General features: G+C 34.8%; 1 protein-coding gene across 2 annotated transcripts in view; it reads right to left on the bottom strand.

The window, feature by feature from the left end:
- Positions 1-25437, bottom strand: part of AP3B1 (adaptor related protein complex 3 subunit beta 1) — a gene marked incomplete at both ends in the record, with an annotated part of 275647 nt that overhangs the window by 56777 nt on the left and 193433 nt on the right. For both annotated transcript variants that reach the window (XM_079703244.1, XM_079703245.1), the window contains one exon: positions 22962-23068. In XM_079703244.1, coding sequence (XP_079559370.1) covers positions 22962-23068 — 107 coding nt within the window. The remainder of the gene's footprint in view (positions 1-22961; positions 23069-25437) is intronic.

Genomic DNA, 25437 nt, shown 5'->3' with positions numbered 1-25437 from the left:
CCATTGTATATATATATACCACATCTTCTTTATCCATTTGTCTGTCAATGGGCATTTAGGTTGCTTCCATGACCTGGCTATTGTAAACAGTGCTGCAATGAACACTGGGATGCATGTGTCTTTTTGAATTATGGTTTTCTCTGGGTACATGCCCAGTAGTAGGACTGCTGAGTCATATGGTAGTTCTATTTTTAGTTTTTTAAGGAACCTCCATACTGTTCTCCATAGTGGCTGTATCAATTTACATTCCCACCAACAGTGCAAAAGGGTTCCCTTTTCTCCACACCCTCTCCAGCATTTGTTGTTTGTAGATTTTCTGATGATGCCCATTCTAACTGGTGTGAGGTGATACCTCAATGTAGTTTTGATTTGCATTTCTCTAATAATTAGTGATGTTGGGCAGCTTTTCATGTGCCTCTTGGCCATCTGTATGTCTTCTTTGGAGAAATGTCTATTTAGGTCTTCTGCCCAGTTTTTGATTGGGTTGTTTGTTTTTTTTTAATATTGAGCTGCATGAGCTGTTTATATATTTTGGAGATTAATCCTTTGTCCACTGATTTGTTTGCAAATATTTTCTCCCATTCTGAGGGTTGTCTTTTCATCTTGTTTGTAGTTTCCTTTGCTTTGCAAAAGTTTTTAAGTTTCATTAGGTCCCATTTGTTTATTTTTGTTTTTATTTCCATTACTCTAGGAGGTGGATCAAAAAAGATCTTGCTGTGACTTATGTCAAAGAGTGTTCTTCCTATGTTTTCCTCTAAGAGTTTTATAGTGTGTGGTCTTACATTTAGGTCTCTAATCCATTTTGAGTTTATTTTTGTGTATGGTGTTAGGGAGTGATCAAATTTCATTCTTTTACATGCAGGTGTCCAGTTTTCCCAGCACCACTTATTGAAGAAACTGTCTCTTCTCCATTGTATATCCTTGCCTCCTTTGTCATAGATTAGTTGACCATAGGTGCATGGGTTTATCTCTGGGCTTTCTATCCTGTTCCATTGATCTATATTTCTGTTTTTGTGCCAGTACCATATTGTCTTGATTACTGTAGCTTTGTAGTATAGTCTGAAATCAGGGGGTCGGGTTCCTCCAGCTCCATTTTTTTCCCTCAAGTCTGCTTTGGTTATTTGGGGTCTTTTGTGTCTCCATACAAATTTTAAGATTTTTTGTTCTAGTTCTGTAAAAAATGCCATTGGTAATTTGATAGAGATTGCATCCAATCTGTAGATTGCTTTGGGTAGTATAGTCATTTTCACAATATTGATTCTTCCAATCCAAGAACATGGTATATCTCTCCATCTGTTGGTATCATCTTTAATTTCTTTCATCAGTATCTCACAGTTTTCTGCATATAGGTCTTTCATCTCCCTAGGTAAGTTTATTCCTAGGTATTTTATTCTTTTTGTTGCAATGGTAAATGGGAGTGTTTCCTTATGTTAGTGTATAGGAATGCAAAAGATTTCTGTGCCTTAATTTTGTATCCTGAAACTTTACCAAATTCATTGATTAGCTCAAGTAATTCTCTGGTGGCATCTTTAGGATTCTATATGTATAGTATCATGTCATCTGCAAACAGTGACAGTTTTACTTCTTCTTTTCCAATTTGTATTCCTTTTATTTTGTTTTCTTCTCTGATTGCTATGGCTACTACTACCAAAACTATGTTGAATAATACTGGAGAGAGTGGAAATCCCTGTCTTGTTCCTGATCTTAGAGGAAATGCTTTCAGTTTTTCACCGTTGAGAATGATGTTTGCTGTGGGTTTGTCATATATGGCCTTTATTATGTTGAGGTAGGTTCCCTCTATGCCCATTTCTGGAGAGTTTCTATCATAAATGGGCGTTGAATTTTGTCAAAAGCTTTTTCTGCCTCTATTGAGATGATCATACGGTTTTTATTCTTCAATTTGTTAATATGGTGTATCACATTGATTGATTTGTGTATATTGAAGAATCCTTGGATCCCTGGGCTAAATCCCACTTGATCATGGTGTATGATCCTTTCAACGTGCTGTTGGATTCTGATTGCTAGTATTATGTTGAGGATTTTTGCATCTATATTCATCAGTGATACTGGTCTGTAATTTTCTTTTTTTTGTAGTATCTTTGTCTGGTTTTGGTATCAGGGTGATGGTGGCCTCATGGAATGAGTTTGGGAGTGTCCCTTCCTCTTCAATTTTTTGGAAGAGTTTGAGAAGGATGGGTGTTAGCTCTTCTCTAAATGTTTGATAGAATTCACCTGTGAAGTCATCTGGTCCTGGACTTTTGTTTGTTGGAAGATTTTTAATCACAGTTTCAATTTCACTACTTGTGATTGGTCTGTTCATATTTTCTGTTTCTTCCTGGTTCAGTCTTGGAAGGTTATCCTTTTCTAAGAATTTGTCCATTTCTTCCAGGTTGTCCATTTTATTGGCATAGAGTTGCTTGTAGTAGTCTCTTAGGATGCTTTGTATTCCTGTGGTGTCTGCTGCAACTCCTCCTTTTTCATGTCTAATTCTATTGATATGAGTCCTCTCTTTTTCTTGATGAGTCTGGCTAATGGTTTATCAATTTTGTTTATCTTCTCAAAGAACCAGCTTTTAGTTTTATTGATCTTTGCTATTGTTTTCTTTGTTTCTATTTCATTTATTTCTGCTCTGTTCTTTATGATTTCTTTCCTTCTACTAACTTAGGCTTTTGTTTGTTCTTCTTTCTCTAGTTCCTTTAGGTGTAAGGTTAGATTGTTTGAGATTTTTCTTGTTTCTTCAGGGAGGCTTGTATTGCTATAAATTTCCCTCTTAGAACTGCTTTTGCTGCATCCCATAGGTTTTGGATCATCGTGTTTTCATTGTCATTTGTCTCTAGGTATTTTTTGATTTCCTCTTTGATTTCTTCAGTGATCTCTTGGTTATTTAGTAACGTATTATTTAGCCTCCATGTATTTGTGTTTTTTACATTTTTTCCCCCGTAACTGATTTCTAATCTCATAGCGTTGTGGTCAGAAAAGATGCTTGATATGATTTCAATTTTCTTAAATTCACTGAGGTTTGATTTGTGACCCAAGATGTGATTGATCTATCCTGGAGAATGTTCCATGTGTACTTAAGAAGAAAGTGTAATCTGCTGTTTTTGGATGGAAAGTCCTACAAATATCAATTAAATCTATCTGGACTATTGTGTCATTTAAAGCTTCTGTCTCCTTATTAATTTTCTGTTTGGGTGATCTGCTCATTGCTGTAAGTGAGGTGTTAAAGTCCCCCACTATTATTGTGTTACTGTCGATTTCCTCTTTTATAGCTGTTAGCAGTTATCTTATGTATTGAAGTGCTCCTATGCTGAGTGCATATATATTTATAATTGTTGTATCTTATTCTTGGATTGATCCTTTGATCGTTATGTAGTGTTCTTCCTTGTCTCTTGTAACATTTTTTATTTTAAAGTCTATTTTATCTGAGTATTGCTACTCCAGCTTTCTTTTGATTTCCATTTGCATGGAATATCTTTTTCCATCCCCTCACTTTCAGTATGTATGTGTCCCTAGGTCTGAAGTGGGTCTCCTGTAGACAGCATATAGGTGGGTCTTGTTTTTGTATACATTCAGCAAGCCTGTGTCTTTTGGTTGGAGCATTTAATCCATTCATATTTAAGGTAATTATCAAATGTTATGTTCGTATTACCATTTTCTTAATTGTTATGGGTTTGTTTTTGTAGGTCCTTTTCTTCTCTTGTGTTTCCCACTTAGAGAAGTTCCTTTAGTATTTGTTGTAGAGCTGGTTTGGTGGTGCTGAATTCTCTTAGCTTTTGCTTGTCTGTAAAGTTTTTGATTTCTCTGTCGAATCTGAATGAGATCCTTGCTGGGTAGAGTAATCTTGGTTGTAGGTTCTTCCCTCTCATCCCTTTAAATATGTCATGCCACTCTCTTCTGGCTTGTAGAGTTTCTGCTGAGAAATCAGCTGTTAACTTTATGGGAGTTCCCTTGTATGTTATTTGTCGTTTTTCCCTTGTTGCTTTCAATAATTTTTCTTTGTCTTTTTGTCAATTTGATTACTATGTGTCTTGGCGTGTTTCTCCTTGGGTTTATCCTGCCCGGGACTCTCTGCACTTCCTGGACTTGGGTGGCTATTTCCTTTCCCATGTAAGGCAAGTTTTTGACTATAATCTCTTCACATATTTTCTTGGGTCCTTTCTCTCTCTCTTCTCCTTCTGGGACCCCTATAATGTGAATGTTGTTGCACTTAATGTTGTCCCAGAGGTCTCTTAGGCTGTCTTCATTTCTTTTCATTCTTTTTTCTTTATTCTGTTCTGCAGCAGTGAATTCCACCATTCTGTCTTCCAGGTCACTTATCCGTTCTTCTGCCTCAGTTATTCTGCTATTGATTCCTTCTAGTGTATTTTTCATTTCAGTTATTGTATTGTTCATCTCTGTTTGTTTGTTCTTTAATTCTTCTATGTCTTTGTTAAATATTTCTTGCATCTTCTCGATCTTTGCCTCCATTCTTTTTCCGAGGTCCTGGATCATCTTCACTATCATTATTCTGAATTCTTTTTCTGGAAGGTTGCCTATCTCCACTTCATTTAGCTGTTTTTCTGGGGTTTTATTTTGTTCCTTCATCTGGTGCATAGCCCTCTGCCTTTTCATCTTGTCTATCTTTCTGTGAATGTGGTTTTTGTTCCACAGGCTGCAGGATTGTAGTTCTTCTTTGCTTCTGCTGCCTGCCCTCTGGTGGATCCAAACACACTATACTTTAATTCTAAATTTCAGCACAGCTCTTATTTTTTGCCAGTCTTGCACAAAGAACTCACTTGTTAGTTCTTTGATTTGCTTAAATCATTACTTGCTTATGATTTACTCTAATAAATCATATGACTTAATTAAATATTAAATATTAACCATAATACAATGCTCAGCTCAAGCCCTAATTGTTCTATTCAACTGTACCTGACCAACTCTAGCCCATAATGATGTTAGTCACATTCCATTTTTACATTCCCTATAATTTAATTTTCATACTATTATTTAACTTTATGCATTCAACATGATTACTTAACTTTATTCTTATGCACCATGTAAACAGCAAAGTGCTAAGTCTGGACAATAATTTTTTTGCATGTTTTTGTGTGATTTTTAAAAAATATAAATAACTTTTGAATTCTCTGTTGCCTTAATAGCACAAGTGAGTTAGTTATTTGTGCCTATAATTTTATGTGATAATAAATACTTTTATATTTTAAAATATTAAAAAATCTGCATAAAAAGTCATTTCATTTGACACATTTTCCATTATCTACTGAGATAAATCAATGTTTCACTGAGAAATGCTAGTATAATTGATTCTAATAAATGAAAATTGGCAAAAGTTTGAAATAAAAATTGACTTGAAGCATCAAAAAGACAGCAATAGGAAGGTACAGATATAAAATTTAATATGACTGATCTGAAAATTTCAAATTTCTCTTAATTTGAGTGGTCTGACCAGAGTTAAGTAAAACTGCCACAAATAAGAACTTCTTGGTTAGACAGCTGGCCATAATCCCCACAGCAGGGCTCCATCTGAATTCTAGGAATAGTGAGTGATCACCATGGTGTCATCAATATCAAGACCCAAGAGTACATGCTTATATGTGGTGCTGGACTCTGGCTCTGCATCAGAATGACCTCCATAATGCCATAGTCCTAACCCTTCCTCTCTCCTACAATTTGACAGGTGAGGTATAAATAGCTGAGTCATCTTCTCCCCACAGGTTCTATACATGAGGTGGTATACAGAATAATGGATCCCCAAAAGTGTCTAAGTCCTACCCACAGAATCTATAAATATGTAATGATGCACAGCAGGAGGGAATTAAAATTGTTAACAGCTGAGTTTGAGATGAGATTTTCCTGGACTGTCTGCATGGGCCAATGTAATTGTACAGATCCCATAAGTGAACGAGGGAGGCAGGAGAGTCAGTGTCATAGTGATGCAGTGTATGGACAACTTAGTCATTGTTGGCTTTGAGCCAAGGAATGTGGGCAGCCTCTAGAAGTTGGAAAAGGCAAGAAAAAGGATTTTCCCCTAGAGAATCTAGAAAAAAACACAGCTGTGCTGACACATTGATTTTAGATCAGTAAGACTCATTTTGGACTTTGACCTCCAGAGCTGTAAGATAATAAATTTGCATTGTTATAAGCCACCAAATGTGTGGTAATGTAGCAGTAACAGGGAGCTAATAAAAGTAATTATAATGTCTAGTTGGAAACTACTGTTCTGAATTCTTGTGTTGTAAAACCCATCTGTGGAGTCTATGGTATAATGTTTATTTGCATACATCTTTCAATGGCTGATCTGTGATGAGAGGCAGCAACAATTCTGCTTTCTGTATAGTATTTTCTCATTGGACTTAAGCTCCAATTAGCATAGACACTAATAATTTGAGTGGCTTTCATATTGGATAGTTACTTGTCAGAGTCATTTGGAAGAACGGTTTATAAAAAATTCCCCTCCCCTAATACTTTCTTTATTTTTAATGAGCACACTAAGTTGGCTTTGATCCATTTGGTTAACAGACAGGTACTGAGAACCAACGAAAAAAATAAAAGATGAACTGTCTTCCAAAGGCTCCAATTTAATGCACTGCATATTACCTAAGACTACCTCTTAACCCTTAGTATGTATTAGTTTTTCTGATAAAATATGCATACAAAAAACATTTTGCATGAATTCTATACAAGCCAAAAGGGGATTACAGTAGCCACACACTTGGGTGATGAGACCCAAGACAGACAAGTTTCCATGGGAGAAAATGAAGGAACCAAGAAAAATACGGGAGGGTTTGGGTGGGGCAGAACAAGTTTAGGACAATGAAATATCTAGGCAAGAGAAGGAGAGGGTAAGTATTACATGAGTGATAATCCTGAAGCACCTCTTAACAATGTTACAGTTTTTTCCAGCACCATCTTTTTCTGAAACAAGCACAATAAAAAAGTCAGGTTTTTAAAAAGGTTATACTGAGTCTCTGAATCTGAATTCTTAACCACTTTACAAGCACTCACCTAAAAGTTAACATCATAACTCCTGGGATAAATAATGCAGGTGTACCAGTGGGTGCTTATGCAACCAGGTCTACATGAGAAAAACGAAACCACCAGAGATATAAGCAAATACTGCTCAGAACAAACTCAATTCAGTCTGTGTTGGTTTAACAGAAATGTATGTAGAATGGCAAAATGTTTCTTGGTGGAAATTTCACATCTGTAAATTATTTGATAGAAGGCATTCAGTATTATCATCCAAGATAAAAGGATTCTTCTCTGAAGATTCGGCAGCATTAGTTATTTCCTCTGTCAAGGACTATAAACCTCCATGGAAGCTCTACTGTACTCTTGTTTATGGTCTCTGTTTCCAAAAGGCTGTAAGATGTGCTCAAAACTGTAACCATGGCTTACTTTTTTAATTTGCTGCTGCTCATACCATAATGTTCCGAATATGGAAGACATTCCCTTCATGTTTATTAATAGAATGTTCAGGTTAAAAAAAGCTTTCACTAAAAAAACCACAACCTCCAAAGCTTTTTACTAGATGCAAAAGAGAACAAGCACTACCCATAGATATGGAGTCTGCAAAGAATGTGAAGAACTTTAACCTATATTAACTATTCTATCCAAACTATTCTTGGAGATCTGAGAGAACTGAGAAATTTCATATAACTACGATATGTAATTTTTATGTTTAATCTAACACCTGCTCAGATCATTTCACTGCCACTTGATATATAATAGCACTTTTTGGTTGAGAGCTTTGAAATACGTATTGAGCCACATATCTATAAAAATATACTCTGAAAAGCATATTGGTGAACTTCAGAATACATACAATCTGGTCAAGTATTAAAAAAAGATATACGCTATGATTTCCTCTACCCATTTATTGAAAGACTGGTGAATTGATAACCTTCTCCAGATGTGTAATGTTCTTTTTAAAATTAATTAAAAGGTACTGTTTTCTAAGGAAGAAACAGTTAAAAGAAGTCAGATACTAATTTCTGAGAGTTTCCTTTAAACTGTTCTATTTTTCCCCTGAGTGTTTAAAATTAGCAAGGCATTCAAACTTGTTGGGTGGTACCTCTATGCGTTTTAGCAAATGAAGCTATGTAAAACTTCAAATTCCTTTTTTCTTTCCAAAACCCTTGGGAAATTTTCTGATTCAAATTAAATATTATAGAAGGCATAAGACTAAATTGACAGTGGCTGACATGTATTTACAATCCACCTAAAATTTGCTTTTGTGACTAAGTTGTTTGATGTAATCCCCAGAAGTAAAACAAACAGGTATTTGAACATTTTCTGGCACAAAACACGTCTCTGTCACAAAGCAATATCTTAATCTCAAATTCATATTTAGAATCCCTACTTTGAGTAGCACTGCCACTGCACAAGGCCTGTATGAAGCTTTACACTGTGTATTATCACCCAATGACAAACTTGACGTTTTATGAAGGGCCAGCCCCCTTTCACACTGACATCCTCTGTACCCTGAGTAAATAAATAACTAACAATTCATTTCCTAACCTTGACTGTAGAGTCCAGCCTTTCCACCATTCTTTTTTTTTTCTTCTTTCCAAACAAGTGACAAAGAACAAGGAAGCTGATTGAAGGGGTCCATTATGTATCAACTTAAAGAAAGGCAAAGTGATTGATGAAACTAGCAGTCACCTTCACTGCTAGCTACTGCACCTGTATCCTTTTGTCAAATGACCTGAAAATCCTGCTGACAGTTTAACATTCACTACAAGGATACACAGTATGGAACTATAGTTTTCGATATTTCTATTTGCAATGAAATCTTTAGAGACATGATTTGAAAACAGAAGTTAAACTTTATAATTTTCTAAGCTTTACATTTTCCTCTTATGTAGTCACTGTTTGCTATTAACTTGCTTTGCAAAACTACTGTCATGGGGGTGGGTGGGGTGAGGAGGAGGAGGATGGTAGGCAACATGAATGCTTATTTTAAACTTTTTGTTTTGTTGGCAGAGGCAAGATTGTTAGCAGGATTCCTTCTGCCAAATTATTGGATGAATTACAATTAATTGTATTGCTAGAAGAGGTAGGATGGTCAAATCTCAAAAAATAATTATTAATTAAAAGTAAAAATGCAGCATTCTAAAAAAAATAGTATTTTACCTAAACAACCTAAAGTTGTTTCTCAACCTTCAATAGGTGATGGGCTTAGTGAATTCACTGGATAACCAAGTAACTAAGAATTTCTTCTGTGGATGGGAAGTTTACCTAAATTAAAGAACTCATGTTCAGTCACAAGCTTACTGTGCTGGAAATAAAAATTTCACCAGGCAACAGTGACACAATTGAGAGCCAGCAAAATCTCAAAAGAAGCCACTGTTCTCTGTGTGGACATAGCACCATTTCCTCTGGGCATTTATTACCTGTTAAAAACCAATCTTTTGGTGAGTGGCAGTTCAGGGTTTTTGAGAGCAAGCTGCAATATTTCTTCAGGTCTGCAGAGTCATAATTAAAGCTGAACTGAGCGGAATTGGAGAGGGAAGGTCAGTGAGGTGCCGTATGAGAGATGAGGCTGGGCTGATGGGCACCAAATGAACAAATTATGATGGGCCCCACTCAATGTGATGAGGTCAAATGCTTGTTTCTACCCACTGACAGTTCAATTTCCCTGAAATGTCTCTCGGTTCTCTATGAGCTAATTATGAATGAAAAGTTATCAACTGCCCACGCCAAAGGGGGCTTAAATACTATTTTGTGGAGTTCTTAATGTCAAAATATTGTTCAAAACAGCACACTGTCCCACTCCAAATACAATGTGTGGGTTAATCTAAATACCAGTGAAACACTTATCAGTTTTCCTCAGGTTTTCCACAATGTATACAATAAAGCAAATTCTCCAGCACTTGTCAGCAGCTTAAACAATAAAAAAAAAAAAATTTTTTTAATTTAAAAAAATAAAAAAGGAGATAATTTTATCAGGTAAATCTACATTATACTTACAACTCACTTTCATGGTAATAGCAGTACAGTGCTTATAGTTTTGCATATCACAGGCTACATAATCTTCAAATAGAACTATATTTTTTTTTCAGGAATGATGCTACTGAATTATTAGCTTCTAGGCATCAATACTCAGATTTACTCCAGCATACAGATTTATTATATGAAATCAGCTCAAGAGCCACTGACAAAACGTAAATTCCATTTATGGAACCAGTTTTTGAGGAACAATTTTCCACAGCCTGCATTTATGACTGACAATTATTTTCCTTCTCTTTGAATCCTGTGATGGATAAATATTTGACAGGACTAATAAGGATCCTACTAATTAAAAAAATGTATGTTGTTTCAATTAATAATATAAAAACAGATGAAAATGATAAATGTGCTGAGACCCTACTATGTGCCAATCACTATGCAAGGGACTTTCATGTAAGGATGTTTAACACAGTAAGTAGTCTGATAGTTTTCTAACAATATACAACACATATAAAAGCTTTGGATCAATGTCCTGAGGTTAGAGGGTACATCACACTAAAAATAGTATCTGTATAAAATAAAATATAGCACTGAGCTTAAATTGTAAGAAGAATTATAAAATATGTAAACATAATGTACCTGAAAATAACACGTCAACTTTCTCACTGTCACTAGATGAAAAGGAATTTTGGAATGGGCTCTTTAAGAATAGATTTAAAGTATAAACATAAGAAGTACTTGCCGGAAGTGGGGCAGAGAGAGGGAAAGATCAATTATGATGCAGGTAAAGATAACTGGATATCAAAAACTGAGCCTGAAGTAGGGAAAAACTTTTGCCATTTAAAAACATCATATGTAGATATGTATACACGCATATTTTTGGTAATTTACCTATAATGAAAAAGTTTTTAGTATTAAGCATTGTTTCTATACTTGATATAATATACTTAGATATACAATGTCAATTTATATGATTCCTTAAGAAATATTATCTTTTATTTATTTATATATATATATATATATTCATGTTTAGAGATCACAATTTAATTCGTTTATTAAAAGATCTTTTCTGGAAGTTGATTTTTTTCTAATTCTTATTGTAATTGCATTGTTCTAATCTTGTATTATAAAGGCAGCTGCTTGCCTATCATTTGTACTTTCCTCGTTAATCCTGACTCAGTGAATTAACCTTTAATTACAGCCGTTAAAATTGAAATGAGCCTCTTGTCTGGCTCGGGCTGCCCCCTTTCAGTGCATGACTCTGATGAAAATTTTTAGGGTCAATGAATATGTCCCATGTCATGTCTGATAGCTGCTAAAGATGTGAGGAGGTAAATGTTACCTTAGAAAGATGTGCTTTAAATTTTTAGGAGATCTGCTTTATCGATGGGAAAATAAAATAAAAATGATAATTTGTTTCCCAGTTTACCATGCTGTATTTTTAGCCAAATTGAGAGCATATAAGAAATATAAAGAATGGGTTATTAAGATATATTTAGTCAAACAATTTAAAACAATAACTTATTCTCCATTTTAGCCTTAAGTGTTACATGTTATAATAAAAGAAATATGTAAGGATCACAACTACTTTTTAGATATGTGCTTGATAGGAATAATCATCTCAGTGATGTAATAAACTAACATTAACAATACAGTCCTTTAAACTGACATCAGTGGGAATGGATTCTACAATATAATAATGAAGCTGGAAAACAGTAAAGATTAATCTCATCCATTTAATACACTTTTGATGAGCACCTATTATGTATCAAGCACTGGAAACAGAAAGGCCAATAAAAAGGCCCTGTCCTATCTTCCAGGGACCCAGAGTCTAAGTTTTATTAGATTAATATATTTCTAATATAAAAGATAAGGCACCTTTCCCCTGCGCTAATGCTGATGTTTACTAAAGTCACTTGCCGTCTCCCACTTTATTCCCCATAGACTTCTAAAGAGCTAGAACTGAGGGACCTTAGAAACAATCTATTACAGTCTTCTAATTTCACAGATGACAACCTGAACAGAACTCAAATTTTTATGTACTAGTTTATATTTACAAGATAACTTTGGCAGGGCACATGTTCAGTGAAGCATGAATGCCAAAACCTTCAGAAATAAATGTTTCCAAAATTATGTATTTTAAAAAACTTACTCTGAAAATTTTCAAGTGTACACGAAAGCACAGAGAATAATATAAAGAAAAACTAGGTGCTCATCACTAAGTTTCAAAAAGCTATCAACATTTGTCCAATCCTGTTCAATCTAATCTTTTGCTCTACTTCTGAATTACTTAAAGGAAACTCGAGATATGATCTAATTTCATCAGTAAATAGTTTGGTTTGTATATCTAACAGATAAAGACATGTCAAGAAAACTTACAATACTATTACCATACCTAAAAGAAAAAAAATTCCCCCAATTTAATGTAAAATACAGTATTCACATTTCCTTGACTATCATATATATGTCTTTTCAGAGTTTGTTTGCTTCAATCAGGATTCAAACAAGATACACACATTACATTTGGTTGGTATCTCTCTTAACCTAAATTATGCATGTTAAAGAAGAACTTATTGAAATTTTTTTTTTTTTTAGCAGAAGTGTATAGTAGATCTGCAGTAATAATTTAGCATTTGGGGGAGATATTTATATATTCAGTAATGTGGAACAGCTGCAAATGTAGAGAAATAACCCTTTATTGATAGGCCTATAAAAGCTGTCTGTAATTACATTCCTGAATGATTTGAATAACAGTGTGCCTGATATATTTTAAGATAAGTGGCTTTTACTTTTCTTTGATATTAGGGTCATATACTGTACTTATCTATATTTTTACTCCATGTTCTCCTCTCTCTGGCAATAAATTAATTTCTTAGTGTTAGTTTGGCATGTGCCCAAAAGCTAAATTCATTTTCTTTTCCTTTGCAGAGAAACAAAGTTTTTCTAAGTATTACAATAATATTTTTCATGTTTAGGCCAGGTTCCTCATGTTAAAAGGTTAAATACTAATAAATAATACTTAATAGAATGGAAAATCAATTTTCCATACCATGCCTTGTCCTATGTTCAGAAAAATTTTGGCAAGCCTTTTAAAGAGGAACAGAGGTAACAGAAGTTAACTTGACTGATGTATGAATAAATAATAATTAATACATGATTGGCCAATGCACATTTTAATCTAAGATATCTTAAAGCTTAAAAACAGTATTTTTCACTGCAAATATCACAATTCAACACAAGCAACAAAATTTGCAACATGGCAGTTGATAGTAACACAACGTTCAATCAACTTCGAATGTGGAAAATAAAATTGCCAGAAAAGATTAAATCCTCTTTAAACAAATGGTATTTTAAAACCTCTTATTTCCTATTGTAGTAATATAATTATAATAAATGAAAGCTAAAAACCATAATCTTAGGAAAGAATTCTCAAGTGAACTGCCTCAGCTCTGAAGAGGGAACCCACAGCAAGGGACAGGAACTATTCACCATAAAATAGAAGGAAGAGAAAAAGAAAGGCCCAGGCCTTCTTTACCAACACCTCTATAATCCTTCCATTTCTTACAAATTTATACACATATTTTCTTTTTTTTGATGGTGACCTTTTTTTCTTGCCATAATAATTACTAGTTAATTAATAACTACAATTATCATCTGATACAGTGGATTTTTCATTGTGGAGAATTCATTTCTTAGACTGGCATATATTTGCTTAAGCCAAATAAAAAATATTTTTACAATAAAAAGCCTGCAATTAAAAATGAATAACAATGTCTTTTTAAAAAGTAGCTCCTTTTAATAACCTAGGTAAGAGAGAGATGATAATGGTCTGTTACTAACTATGAGACCTCTGAAGTAGCACAGAAATAAAAAGATGAAGCAGTAGTATGGCATACCTTAAAGATTAATTTAAAAATTAAAGCAACTCGTACCCAGAAAAGAACTGAAGAATAAGATGGGACATGGCTGGGCGATGGAAGCACAAAATACTGTCAAACTTTAATTAAAAAATGTTTTCAATTTAAGCAGACCCAGGCCAGTGACTTTTCATTATTTTTAACACAGTTCCATGACTACTGACATTTTCATCAGAATAAAGGATTTTTCCCAAATTTAAAATGACAAAATTATTTTTAATTTTAACTTATAATTTCTTCCTCCTCTAAAGTCAAGGAAATTTGATCTTAGCTGGACTTGTCTCTTAGCCTGAGGCTTAAATACACCTTAAGTTTTTAAAGTGCAAAAATATATATATATATTTAAAAATATATAGTTCTTCCACCATATTAGAAAACAATCTTTATCACAGACATATTATCATTTGTTTTGGGAATGAGACTACATATTCATGAAATGTCTGATACATGACTTAGTAAAACACTTGTATTCAACAAAAACTCTCTCAAAGCAATCTGTCCTTGTAGACAAACTAGAAGAAAGCTGGCACTCTGGCAGTAGAAGATAAGCAGACTGGAAAACAAAACTAAAATGCCCTAGCCTAGATCAATTTTAAAAAAGAGAAAGACCTACCTAAAAGTCCACTTCGGAGAAATGGAAATCAAATTCGATTACAGCTGTCCATCACTATGATGTGCAATTATCCTAATAATTCCAAATGCTGGTAAGTTTCAAACTGAGAAAATCAGGTTCTGCATCATGAATCATGGTTTGTTTTTCTTCATATTGTTTTAAAACTGACAAAGTAACCTCTGTGCCAAAAGCAGGTCTGATAGGTACTCTTGATTTTCCAATTAATTTCCTATAATACAAACTGGGTCAGGATCTCATTCCTAATCATGGATAGTTGTAACTTCAGTAGTTGCCAATCTTTATCAATAGCAAAAGTTATAAGCCTACTTTCCAGCTATTTTTCTATAATCCTTAGAGAAGAAGCTTCATAGAACTAATCAGATGGTGAAATTGGCTTGTGTATGAAAAAATGCCTCTACCTTGCCTCACTCTGCCTGCCTAAGGGCATTACATATGGGTTTCCTTCTTCTTACCTTCAGCCTGTAAATCCTTGAAGGGGCTGAGGGGCCTTAGTTAAGTGGCTTTTTGGTCTTACTGACAGTGTCATCTTTTCACTGGTCACAGGAAAATTCCATGCTGGCTACCCATAATAACATGCACAGACCTCAGTTTAATGCTGCTGTTGCTACCGTCTTTACTGTGACATTGTGAGGCTTTATTTCTTCATTAAGTGATGGAGTGATGCTCCACAGCGCCAATTCAAGGAAAGCAGAAGGTGAACAGCATGTACTCAAAATTATCCTTTTACTTCTTGTTAGAGGAAAAGTAGTTCAGATATCTAAATTCTAAACTGTGTTCAATGTCAAAAGTTAACTCCTGCTAGATCTTAAGCTACTATTGTATAGAGGGACTGTGGAGCTTAGCCAATATAAAATAATAGTGTTTATGTACGAAGTCAGAGAAATAATGACAACTTGTATCTATAGAAATACCCAAAGGGCAAAACTATGTTACAAAATGAAAGTACTTAGTATACTGTAGTTACACACTTTTGAGTCAATTTTTCTTTTTTCTTTTGTTCTTACTCAACTGGAAACTCCCTGAGGGCAGGAACCTAGCCCATCTTGTACACAACTATATCTTTGGCACCTCCTCATATTCTGGCCTGAATAAACACTTGTTGAATGAATAAAACACTTAATTGGCATATGTGTAGTAAAGAATCTGGTCTCACTTAAAGAGAGATCTGGACTTTGTTCTAGCTCTTGAGAAGTAACCTCTAAAGGCTTGGAATCTCCTGAGTAATGGGAGTGCTTTTATTATTCATGGTGGGCCCCTAGGGGGCTATACTTGATAGTTTATGCCAACAGTGATTCCTGGGGGCCCCTAGATAGCTTTGCTAAGCAGGTAACTCAAGATGGAAGCTGGCCACACCAGAAAGACCCATCGTATGATTAGAGCATTGGGGCTCTGGGCCCCTGATATCAGCCTGACCTGGAGGGGAGGGTGGGAGGGTGAGTTCAACCATGAGGCAACAATTCAGTCAACAGTGCCTATTTAGTAATGCCTCAATAAAAACTCTAAGCTTGGTGAGCTTTCCTGGTTGGCAGTACTCCTGTATATACAACCAACTTTGATTGACGCAAGGAGGGTAACCCCGAAGCTTTGAGTTTGAAACCCAACCAGAATCTCCTCCATCCGTCTCTTCCTTTGGATGATTCTAATTTGTGCCCTACTGCGATAATAAAACTGTAATCCTACGTATAGTGCTTTCCTGAGCTCTGTGATTGATCTAGTGAATTATCATACTTGAGGGTGGTTTTAGGAAACCCTTAAACTTGCAGTTGGCCTCAGTAGTCTTGGACAGATTTATCAGTCTGGAGGACTCTGCCCTAATATCAAGTTTGGCTACCTCCAAGTAGCATAGTGTATTAAATTGGGGTTTCCTTTTTGCAACTCTGGTGTCTCTTTCATGGACTGTTCTTGGGATTACTTACTACTCTTCAATATATTACCACTGTACTCTATAAAGACTGCTTTTCTTAATGAACCTTCCTGCAGCCTCCTAAGTTAAATTCCACTTAGGGACTGTGATCCATGAGGATCAAATTGGTTATATTATGGCAGCTAAGTCAGTGCTTCCTCACTAATGTACCACAGACGGGTTAGAGGTATGCTGTGCTACTGCCTCTGCCATTAACCTCAGAAAAGTCAGGTGGCACCTGTGGTGACTGGAGCTCCTGGGGTGGGTGCCTTCCATCTCCTGCAGCATCTCTGTTTACCCCAGAGCACACTACAAGTATTACCACTTTTCTATATGTACCAAGACATGAAAAAGAAATTACTATAATTTTCTCATGACAGTATGTCACCAACATACTTCTCCAGCATCAGACTTGGTTATTCCAACCTATATGTGCTATACTTTAGTCACATTAAACAACTGTTTCTCCAGTACTCCAACATTTCTAATAATAGAGGTGAACAATTTATTCTTATTTCACATTTACTTTTATATGCATATTTTCTCCCTCCCTTTCTTTTCTCATCCTCTCCAGAAGCCTAATATTCTGAGGATTGCTATTTCTGAGTTCCTGGGGTTTGATATGTAACAATTTAGAAACTCTTAGCCTAACAATAATCTAGTAAAAAAATTCACTAGTAATTCATTAAAAATTCATTTTGTTCACTGAAACACTATAGCAAGAACTAAAATGTTTATTTTTGGCCATCTCTAGGCCAACTGCCAATTAGTCTCATGGAAGACTGAAATAAATACTGTGTTTATATGTCACCTGTATCATACAGTTTGAAAAAATAAGGCCTTTCCTTACAATGATTATATTTACTAGAAATTATGCTTTAAAAATCTCTGTGTTCTGAATATACAATTCAAAGGGTAAAAACGAATAGTGAAATTTTTCATTTGAAAAATATTTAGTGTGAAAAAGGAACTGTTTTTTGGATTACACTGTAAATATTTTGGTAATTTCAAAAAATAAAACCTACCCATATTGTACCAAACACATAAAGAAAATAAACTTAATAACTCACTGAAATAAATAAAAATCATCTATGAAACAAAAGTCATAACATAAGCTAAAAAATGTTTCATCTATTTATTTTCATGAACGTTCAAATCATCCTGGCATAACTAATTTCACTGCTTCAAAATTCCATAGATTCACAGAATATTAGAGTTAAAAGGAAACATGGAGATCTACCTTGCCATCATTTTAGAGTTGAGAAAACCAAATGACTTGCTCAATATAATTAGTAGTACTGATTCAGAAAGACAGACATTAAACATTAGATGTCAATAAAAAGGAATCCTACTCATTCATATACATGCTTACCCTGTCTATTAAAAAATGGCTGCTTTTTGGATAAAATACATATTACACCTTGACTAGAGAAACTCTGGAAAATATTGAAAAATATAAAGAAGAATATAAATCATCCATAATCTCATCACTCAGAAAACCTCTGTTAACAGTATAACACATTTCCTTTTATTCTTTCATTTTCCTTACATTTTAAAAACACAGTGTGAGTATACAATTTTATAAAATTGAGATAAAATAAATAATATTTTGGATTCTGTTTCGCCACTTAATTTTATACCACATTTCCCCACCTCATTCAAAGATTTAATAAAAACATCTTAAAGATTATACAACATTCTTTAGTTTGACTCTGCCATACTTGATGTAACCATCATTCTCCTATCACTAGACACTGTGGTTATAAACAACTATGCACATAAATCTTTGTATTTCTAATTATTTCCTTAGAAGAAAAATCTAAACGTGAGATTACTGGGTCAAACAGTATGTATATTTTGATGACTCTATATATAGATGGCCAAATTGCCATCCAGAATGACGTCCTAATTTAGACTGTCATCAGTGGAGCAGTGTATATAATGCCTGTTTCATTGCATCCCTCACCAACAATGGACAACGGTTTTTATAATTTTTGCCAATGTCACAGGCAAACTGGTTCTTTAAATTTGCATTTGTTCATTACCACTACTGAATACTTTCATGTATGTACCTGTTATCTATATTTCCTCTTTTACGAGTGTTGTATATTTTATCCACTGAAAAAAAAGTCTTATTGAAGTATAATATACATACAGAAAAATAAACATATGTTAAGGGTGAAGCTCAAAGATTTTTTTCATAAACTGAATATACCCATGTATCAGCATCTAGATCAAAATCAGAACATTATCAGCACCCCAGAAGTTCCTCTGTGCTCCTTTTCAATCATTAACTCTCCTGAAGGTCATCACTATTCTGACATCTAATACCATAACTTAATTTTGCCTGTTCTGTATTTCTGCTTATTTTTACAGTAATAACTTTACTTTAAAAAGTTAATTAGTATTTATTTTAAAACACTTAAACATTATAGAAAAGTACAAAAAGTACAAAAAAGAAAGCAACAAATCATCCAAAAATCCTATCACCAAAAATACTGTTAACCATGGTTAATATCTCTGTAAGTATGGATGAATAGACAGGTGTACAGAGAAACAAATTATCCTGTAGAATGGGATTATAATCTTACTTTAATTGAAGAAAAGCTAAAATAAATCTCAAAAAACCCTACAAAACTTCAGATAAATGTTCTCTGAGAATATACAAACTATTAAGAGATTTGAGACTCATTAAAAAACAAAAACAAAAATTGTTTCAATTTTGCATATTACTGATTAATTTCCTACTATGAAAAATGAAATGATTAACATGCATCCTTTCCTCTCCTCAGCTATACTAGTAGTTTTGGTTTCTTATACTATTTTATCTTTTACCCTTAAGTCTGTGACCATAATTCCCATTGATACTGACTCTCTTATTTTGACTCATCCTTTAACTGGTAAAGCAGTATCCCCAACTCCCTTTTTTTCTTTAAAGAAGGACTGACAGTTATTTTCCTGTTTGAGAATATCTATGTGTACCCTTTACAGAGAAAAATAACACAATTTTCTTGAGTCATACTTTCTTTCCTTTTCAAAGCTGTAATAATAATGTAATAAAAAATAATATCAGGAAATACTTAGTGTTTAACATGTATCAGGTACTGATAAGCATTTCATATATGTTGACTCATTTAATGCTAACAACAATTCTGTGAGATAGGTAGCATTATTATTTTTATTTTACAGATGAAAAAATCCGAGGCACCAAGAAGTAAAATGACCCACCCAAGGTCTCTCATTTTGTAAAGTGGCAGAGCTCTGATTTGAACACAGGCTGTCTGGCTCAAGAGCCTGTGCTTTTAATTGCTATATTAAACTGCTTTGAATGTTTGCAGTTGGCACATGACTGGGGGAAGGGACAGTAAAGGATGCTAACAGCTTTAATGGGTGAAAGCCAGGGATGCTAGATACTCTGCAATGAACAGGGCAAATTCATCCAATAAAAATTATACCACGTTCCTCACAACTTTCAAACGTCTGGTTGGACATTCATGAGGTGAAAACCTGTTCACCTGGTCCTAGAACACTTTTCATACCAGTACAAAGTAGTTTTTTTGGGGGGTGGGGTGGGTCATTGCAAGGTTTTACTGTACTCAATGTTCCAGGAATAACTACCAGAAAAACTGTTTGATGTTTTGGAAAATTATGTTATACCACGACCCATGGTATTTGAGTTGCTAATACAATAATACACCTCTATCAATTTGCATTTATAGCCACCAGCATCATTTAACTACTTCACTACATTTATAATGTAGTCATGGTCAAGCATTTATATATCAATGTACTATTTATTATAAATTACTTTTATTTCTTCTTTCTATTGAATTAGGGCAACATGTTGATTTTTAAATTGTGGATGTACTCATCTTTGGATCCTAAATTTCATTTTAGGATCCAAAAGACCCCTATATTTGTTGAGGTCCCCTACCATTATTGGGGGTTTTAATTTTTGAGGACTTTTCTTTATATCCTCTGATGTCTTTAGTCTACTTCTTTCTAAATTTGTACACATAATGAGAAAACTTACAATTTGGCTGATTCGTCTTTTTAAAGTACCATTTTGAGAGCTGGAGGTGAGATCAGGAGTCATGACATTCTGCACCAGAATATTCAATTTATCTCCACAGGTTCTCCTTTTCAAAGTTCCACTTTTTTCTTTGTTTAAAGTTCTAACTGTTCCCTTATTTGACTGTTGCTGGTGAATTTCTGGTTGCCATTCTTATTACTACTACTTATTACTTATTACTACTGTTTGATCATTTTGTTAGCTTTTGGGGATGAATGTTGTGATTCTCTTCACTTGGCAGTTCTTTTTTAATAAATTTATTTATTTATTTATTTTTATTTATTTTTGGCTGCATTGGGTCTTCATTGCTGCGCGCAGGCTTTCTCTAGTTGTGGCGAGCAGGGGCTACTCTTCGTTGTGGTGCGCGGGCTTCTCATTGAGGTGGCTTGTCTTGCTGCGGAGCATGGGCTCTAGGCACACAGGCTTCAGTAGTTATGGCACGTGGGCTCAGTAGTTGTGGCTCATGGGCTCTAGAGCACAGGCTCAGTAGTTGTGGCGCACAGGCTTAGCTGCTCCGCGGCATGTGGGATCTTCCCGGACCAGGGCTCAAACCCATGTCGCCTGCATTGGCAGGCAGATTCTTAACCACTGTGCCACCAGGGAAGTCCCTGGCAGTTCTTTTTTTGCATACTCTTTGGATAGAGTGCTTTTCTTTTCCTTTGAAGAGACCATCCCAATAAATATTTTCTTTAGGATAAACAGGTGAATCCTTCAATTACTCTGTGATGAATGAAAACTTACTACAAGCTTTTCTAATCTCAACTGTATTCTTCTTATAGCTAATAAACTATAAGAGTCTACTCAGGGTCCATTATCACATATCATATCACTTCCAAAAATATTAGCTAATATTTATTGAGTGATGACAACGTGCCAGTCACTGTTAAGAGCTTCACATTTATTATCTCATTAATCTCGCAAGAATCCTGTGAGGTAGATATTATATTCATAGGAAACTGAGGTGCAGAAAAGTTACTTACCGATTTGCCCAAGGTCACAAAGCTAGTAAGTGGCAAAGCAGGGATCTGCATCCTGGTCATCTGATATCGAACCCAAGTTATTCAGACCTTATTGTCTCCCAAGTTTTTAGAGGCCTCCTTTCCCCTCAAAGACTAACTACACTTCACTATAGATTTTTTGATTACCACTTTCTCTTTACAGCCTACTACAAATGCTCAATAAATATTTATTACTTAAATAAATGAAAGACTTAACTGTTTTTCCCCCATCTCTTCCAATGTGTCTTTTCCTTTTAGCAACAAGAAGGACAAACTAAAATCCCAAATACTGTTCATACTCATTTCTGAGCAGTCAAGAGATAATCACGTTCTACAATTGAAAAACATTACAAGCTTAAGAGTTTTTGCCTATACTTATAACTGAGCTGACCAAAGTTGAAGAGAAATGCACGTAGCTCTTTTGAGTATTTCGTTGCACAGCCCTGATATCACATTTGCTTTGAAGGGGGAATTTTTTGTAACACTGTGCAAGAATTAGGTACTTTTCTTTCTTACCTCTGGCAGAAGCAGCTCTATGCTCCCGGGCAGCTCAGATCACCAATCATGTACCCTGCAATGCCCTACCAGTCCTGGGAACCACTGATACACCAGATCTATTCAAGCTACCTGTGTGCCCATCAGAACTTACTGTTCTATCTCTTAGTTTGTCAGATTTCCGACATCAAATTAATAGGAGGTCAAGCATATCGAAAGATTATGCATCTTAGGCAAATGCTTGATTTAGAGTGAAAGGTTAGTGGATATATCATGCTAACACAAAAAAGATTATTACAGTTTCAGATACGATGACAGGCTGATGGTTTGGGCATTATTTTGAGATAGGCAAGCCTCTTGCCTCATTCCAAGTCATACCCCATAAATAACATTAAAGAATTTTTTTAGAGACACCAAGGCATGTAAATAAATGTATAAAGATAATGTAAAGAGAAATACAATATTGAATTTTTAAATGAAAACAGTCAGGTGTTTTTAGTAGCCTATGATAAAAGAACAGTGTTGTAGGAATAGAATGATTATGGGAATGAAAGTCTGTTAACGTAGACAATTTTTATGGCAGAATCTATGTATATAAACTAATTCAATGTGGAAAAGAACCCTTGTATGTTAGAGATATATAACAGTACCAGAGAACAGTGTACACATGATAAGTAAATGTGGATAACAAGGAGAAGTAAATTGAGATGATAATGGTTTGGATAGAGCAAATTAAAGGATATATGTGTAACTGATTCACTTTGCTGTACACCTGAAACTAACACAACATTTAAATGAACTATACTCTAATAAAAATTTTTTTAAAAAGATTAAAAGATGTTCACAAAATTAAAAGGCCAGATTTGAAACAGACTTGTTAGAGGAAGAACTGTTGGAGACTAAGAATCTACTTCAATTATTTGCATTTTAATAAAAAAGATGCAATGGCATCACTTGAAAACTGAGCTAATGTATTTTGAAAATTACTTACACTGATGACTGATGAAGAAGCTGACAAGTTTAAACCTTCAAGATCAGCTATCAAGCTTGGAGAAAGAGCTGAGGTGGGAAGTGCAACTGGAGTGGACACTGGGTTAACTATAAGAAAAGGCTTAAATTAGCAAATGTGCATGAAAATTTAATTCATATTACTAAAAGCAACATTTTTATTTTGCTAGTAAATCTAATTAAATTACTTTGATTAATAAATCTATGACAATTCTATTTAACATCTTGATTTAGTCAAGTTATTATCAAGTCATGGCAGTTAGTCTTAGCTTTCAAAACATAATGGCAAATCCTATAACAAAATAAGAATATAAATATCTTGAGTAATAGTTTTTGAAAATTTTTATCACCTAACATTATCACTAACATTAATCACCCAGTAACTTCACTAAAAGAGGAAGGTAAAGAAACATTTTTTCAGACTAATGTAAAAATAACTATAGCATTCAAGAGAGTTCTCCAGTTGAGTTATAAGTCTTAAAAGGGTGCTTATTGAATCCTTTCTCTATTTTATTCTCCACTATAATAATTACAAGGGGCCCAGACTACCTAATTCCCTTCTAATTATACTTTGTCAGCAAAAGCTATGTGCTAGATAGAAATGTTTGATTCTAAAAAAAATTAGAAAATCTTTTGTAAATGCAAATCTGATCACGTTACTCCCTTGCTTAAGACTCTTCAAAGGCTCACAACTGCCTACAAGATAAAACTCCAACTCCTTAATTAAATGAGCAAGGTCCTCTATGATCTAGCTCAGCACTGTCCAATAGAACTTTCTGTGATGATGGAAATGTCCTGTGGCTGTATGACCAACATGATGGCCACTAGCGCACATACCAAATGTGCTCTTGAAATGTGATTAGTATGACCAAAGAGCTGCACTTAAAATTTTAATTAATTTAAATAGCTACATGCGGCCAGTGGCCACCATACTGGGCAGGTCTAGCCAATTTCATCAGCCAATTTCATCTCCAATTTCATCAGCCACTCCTATGTTCTAGTTCTACCAAATAAGAGTTCCCAAGATCTTGTTTCATGTCTTTGAACCTTGTATATCGTATTCCCTCTGCCTAGAAGGTACGTCTTTGCCTTGCTCACCTTGCAACCTCTACCCAGTAAGATACCACTTAGAGGGAAAGCACAGCCTGACTCACTTAAGCACAGCTTATATGTGCCTCATTTGTTCCACAGACATACTTGGACACACTTCTACAACCATACTTCTCTTGTAATACAAAATTGTGTCTTTCATTTCTACTGGTCTGTGTGAGCAGACTTTGACACATTAATTTTTAGTGCTTAGTAATTGCTCAACTGTTTGTTGAATGAAATAAAATTCAAATGTAGAAAAAGTTTTAGCTTCCAACAAGTTCTCACACTAAAACAATACTATAAAGGAAGTAACGTTTACTTCACATGACATCACTTTTCAAAGCAGCTTTTTCTCACTTTAGTCTCACAATATCTTGTAAGCTAGGCAGAACAAATGTTAATTCATAAAGTTAGCAATAAATATTTCTTGAACAAGAGAGCAAGGGAGAGACAAAGAAGTTCAAGATACAGTCCTTGTCTTCAAGTGACTTAAAACCTAACTGAGAAAAAAAGATACTCATGCTTGAAGAAAAAAAAAAATACAGTCCATAAGTGATACTGCCAAAAGAAGAAAAATTTCAAAGGAAATCTTAAATAAAATCTCAACATACACAATAAAAAAAGCAGAGTGGAGACTGGGTGGAGGAGGAAGTGGAGCCATTGGTTGCTCCCTTGCACTCCTAAAGGAGTGTGCCCTTAGTGTGAAGCACTGCTACAAATGCCCAGGTCTCCTTAGACATATGTTGAAAACCACTAACAATTAGCAAGTGCCATAGGGAATCGGAAAGAAAAAAAGAATCAATGGGGATAGGGTGGTAAGAGAAGGCTTGGTGAGTAGGAGGGAATGAAGCCCAGTTTTTAAGTAAGGGTAGCATTCAAATAAGAGGAAAGGAAGAAGCTGGTTACTTACTGAAGCTGGTTAGTTACTGAATGAGATCATGTAAACAAAGGCTGAGAGGTGGGAAATTGTAAAGCTAAGGGGGTTGGATTTATCCTATACACCAAGAAGAACTGTTAAAAATCTACCAAGAGGAGGAATGATATGACATATGGTACTGCAGGATGATTAGTCAGAGGCCAGTGTAAGAGACAGGCCGAAGAACTGGAAAGAGCACTCGGGCTGGCAGTGAGGAGGAATTTACAATAGTTTAGGCATGATGTGACAAGGACTGAAGTAAGATAATGGCGGTGAGCAGGCAGAAAGGGCATTTATATAAAGACATTGTAAAGTGAGGCACAGGAAGATTAAGACTTGCAAGATCATAAAACAAGTGAACGGCAGAACCACTATAGGACTAGAGATTGGTTCTTCTAATTGAATCAAAATGTGTTGCCTTTCCATGTAACTTTTCTGGTGGGTTCTAAGT

Source organism: Hyperoodon ampullatus (assembly GCF_949752795.1).
Source record: "Hyperoodon ampullatus genome assembly, chromosome: 4".
Classification (NCBI taxonomy): domain Eukaryota; kingdom Metazoa; phylum Chordata; class Mammalia; order Artiodactyla; family Ziphiidae; genus Hyperoodon; species Hyperoodon ampullatus.
The sequence above is the reverse complement of the archived record's forward strand: the minus strand, read 5'-3'. Positions and strand labels throughout refer to the sequence as shown.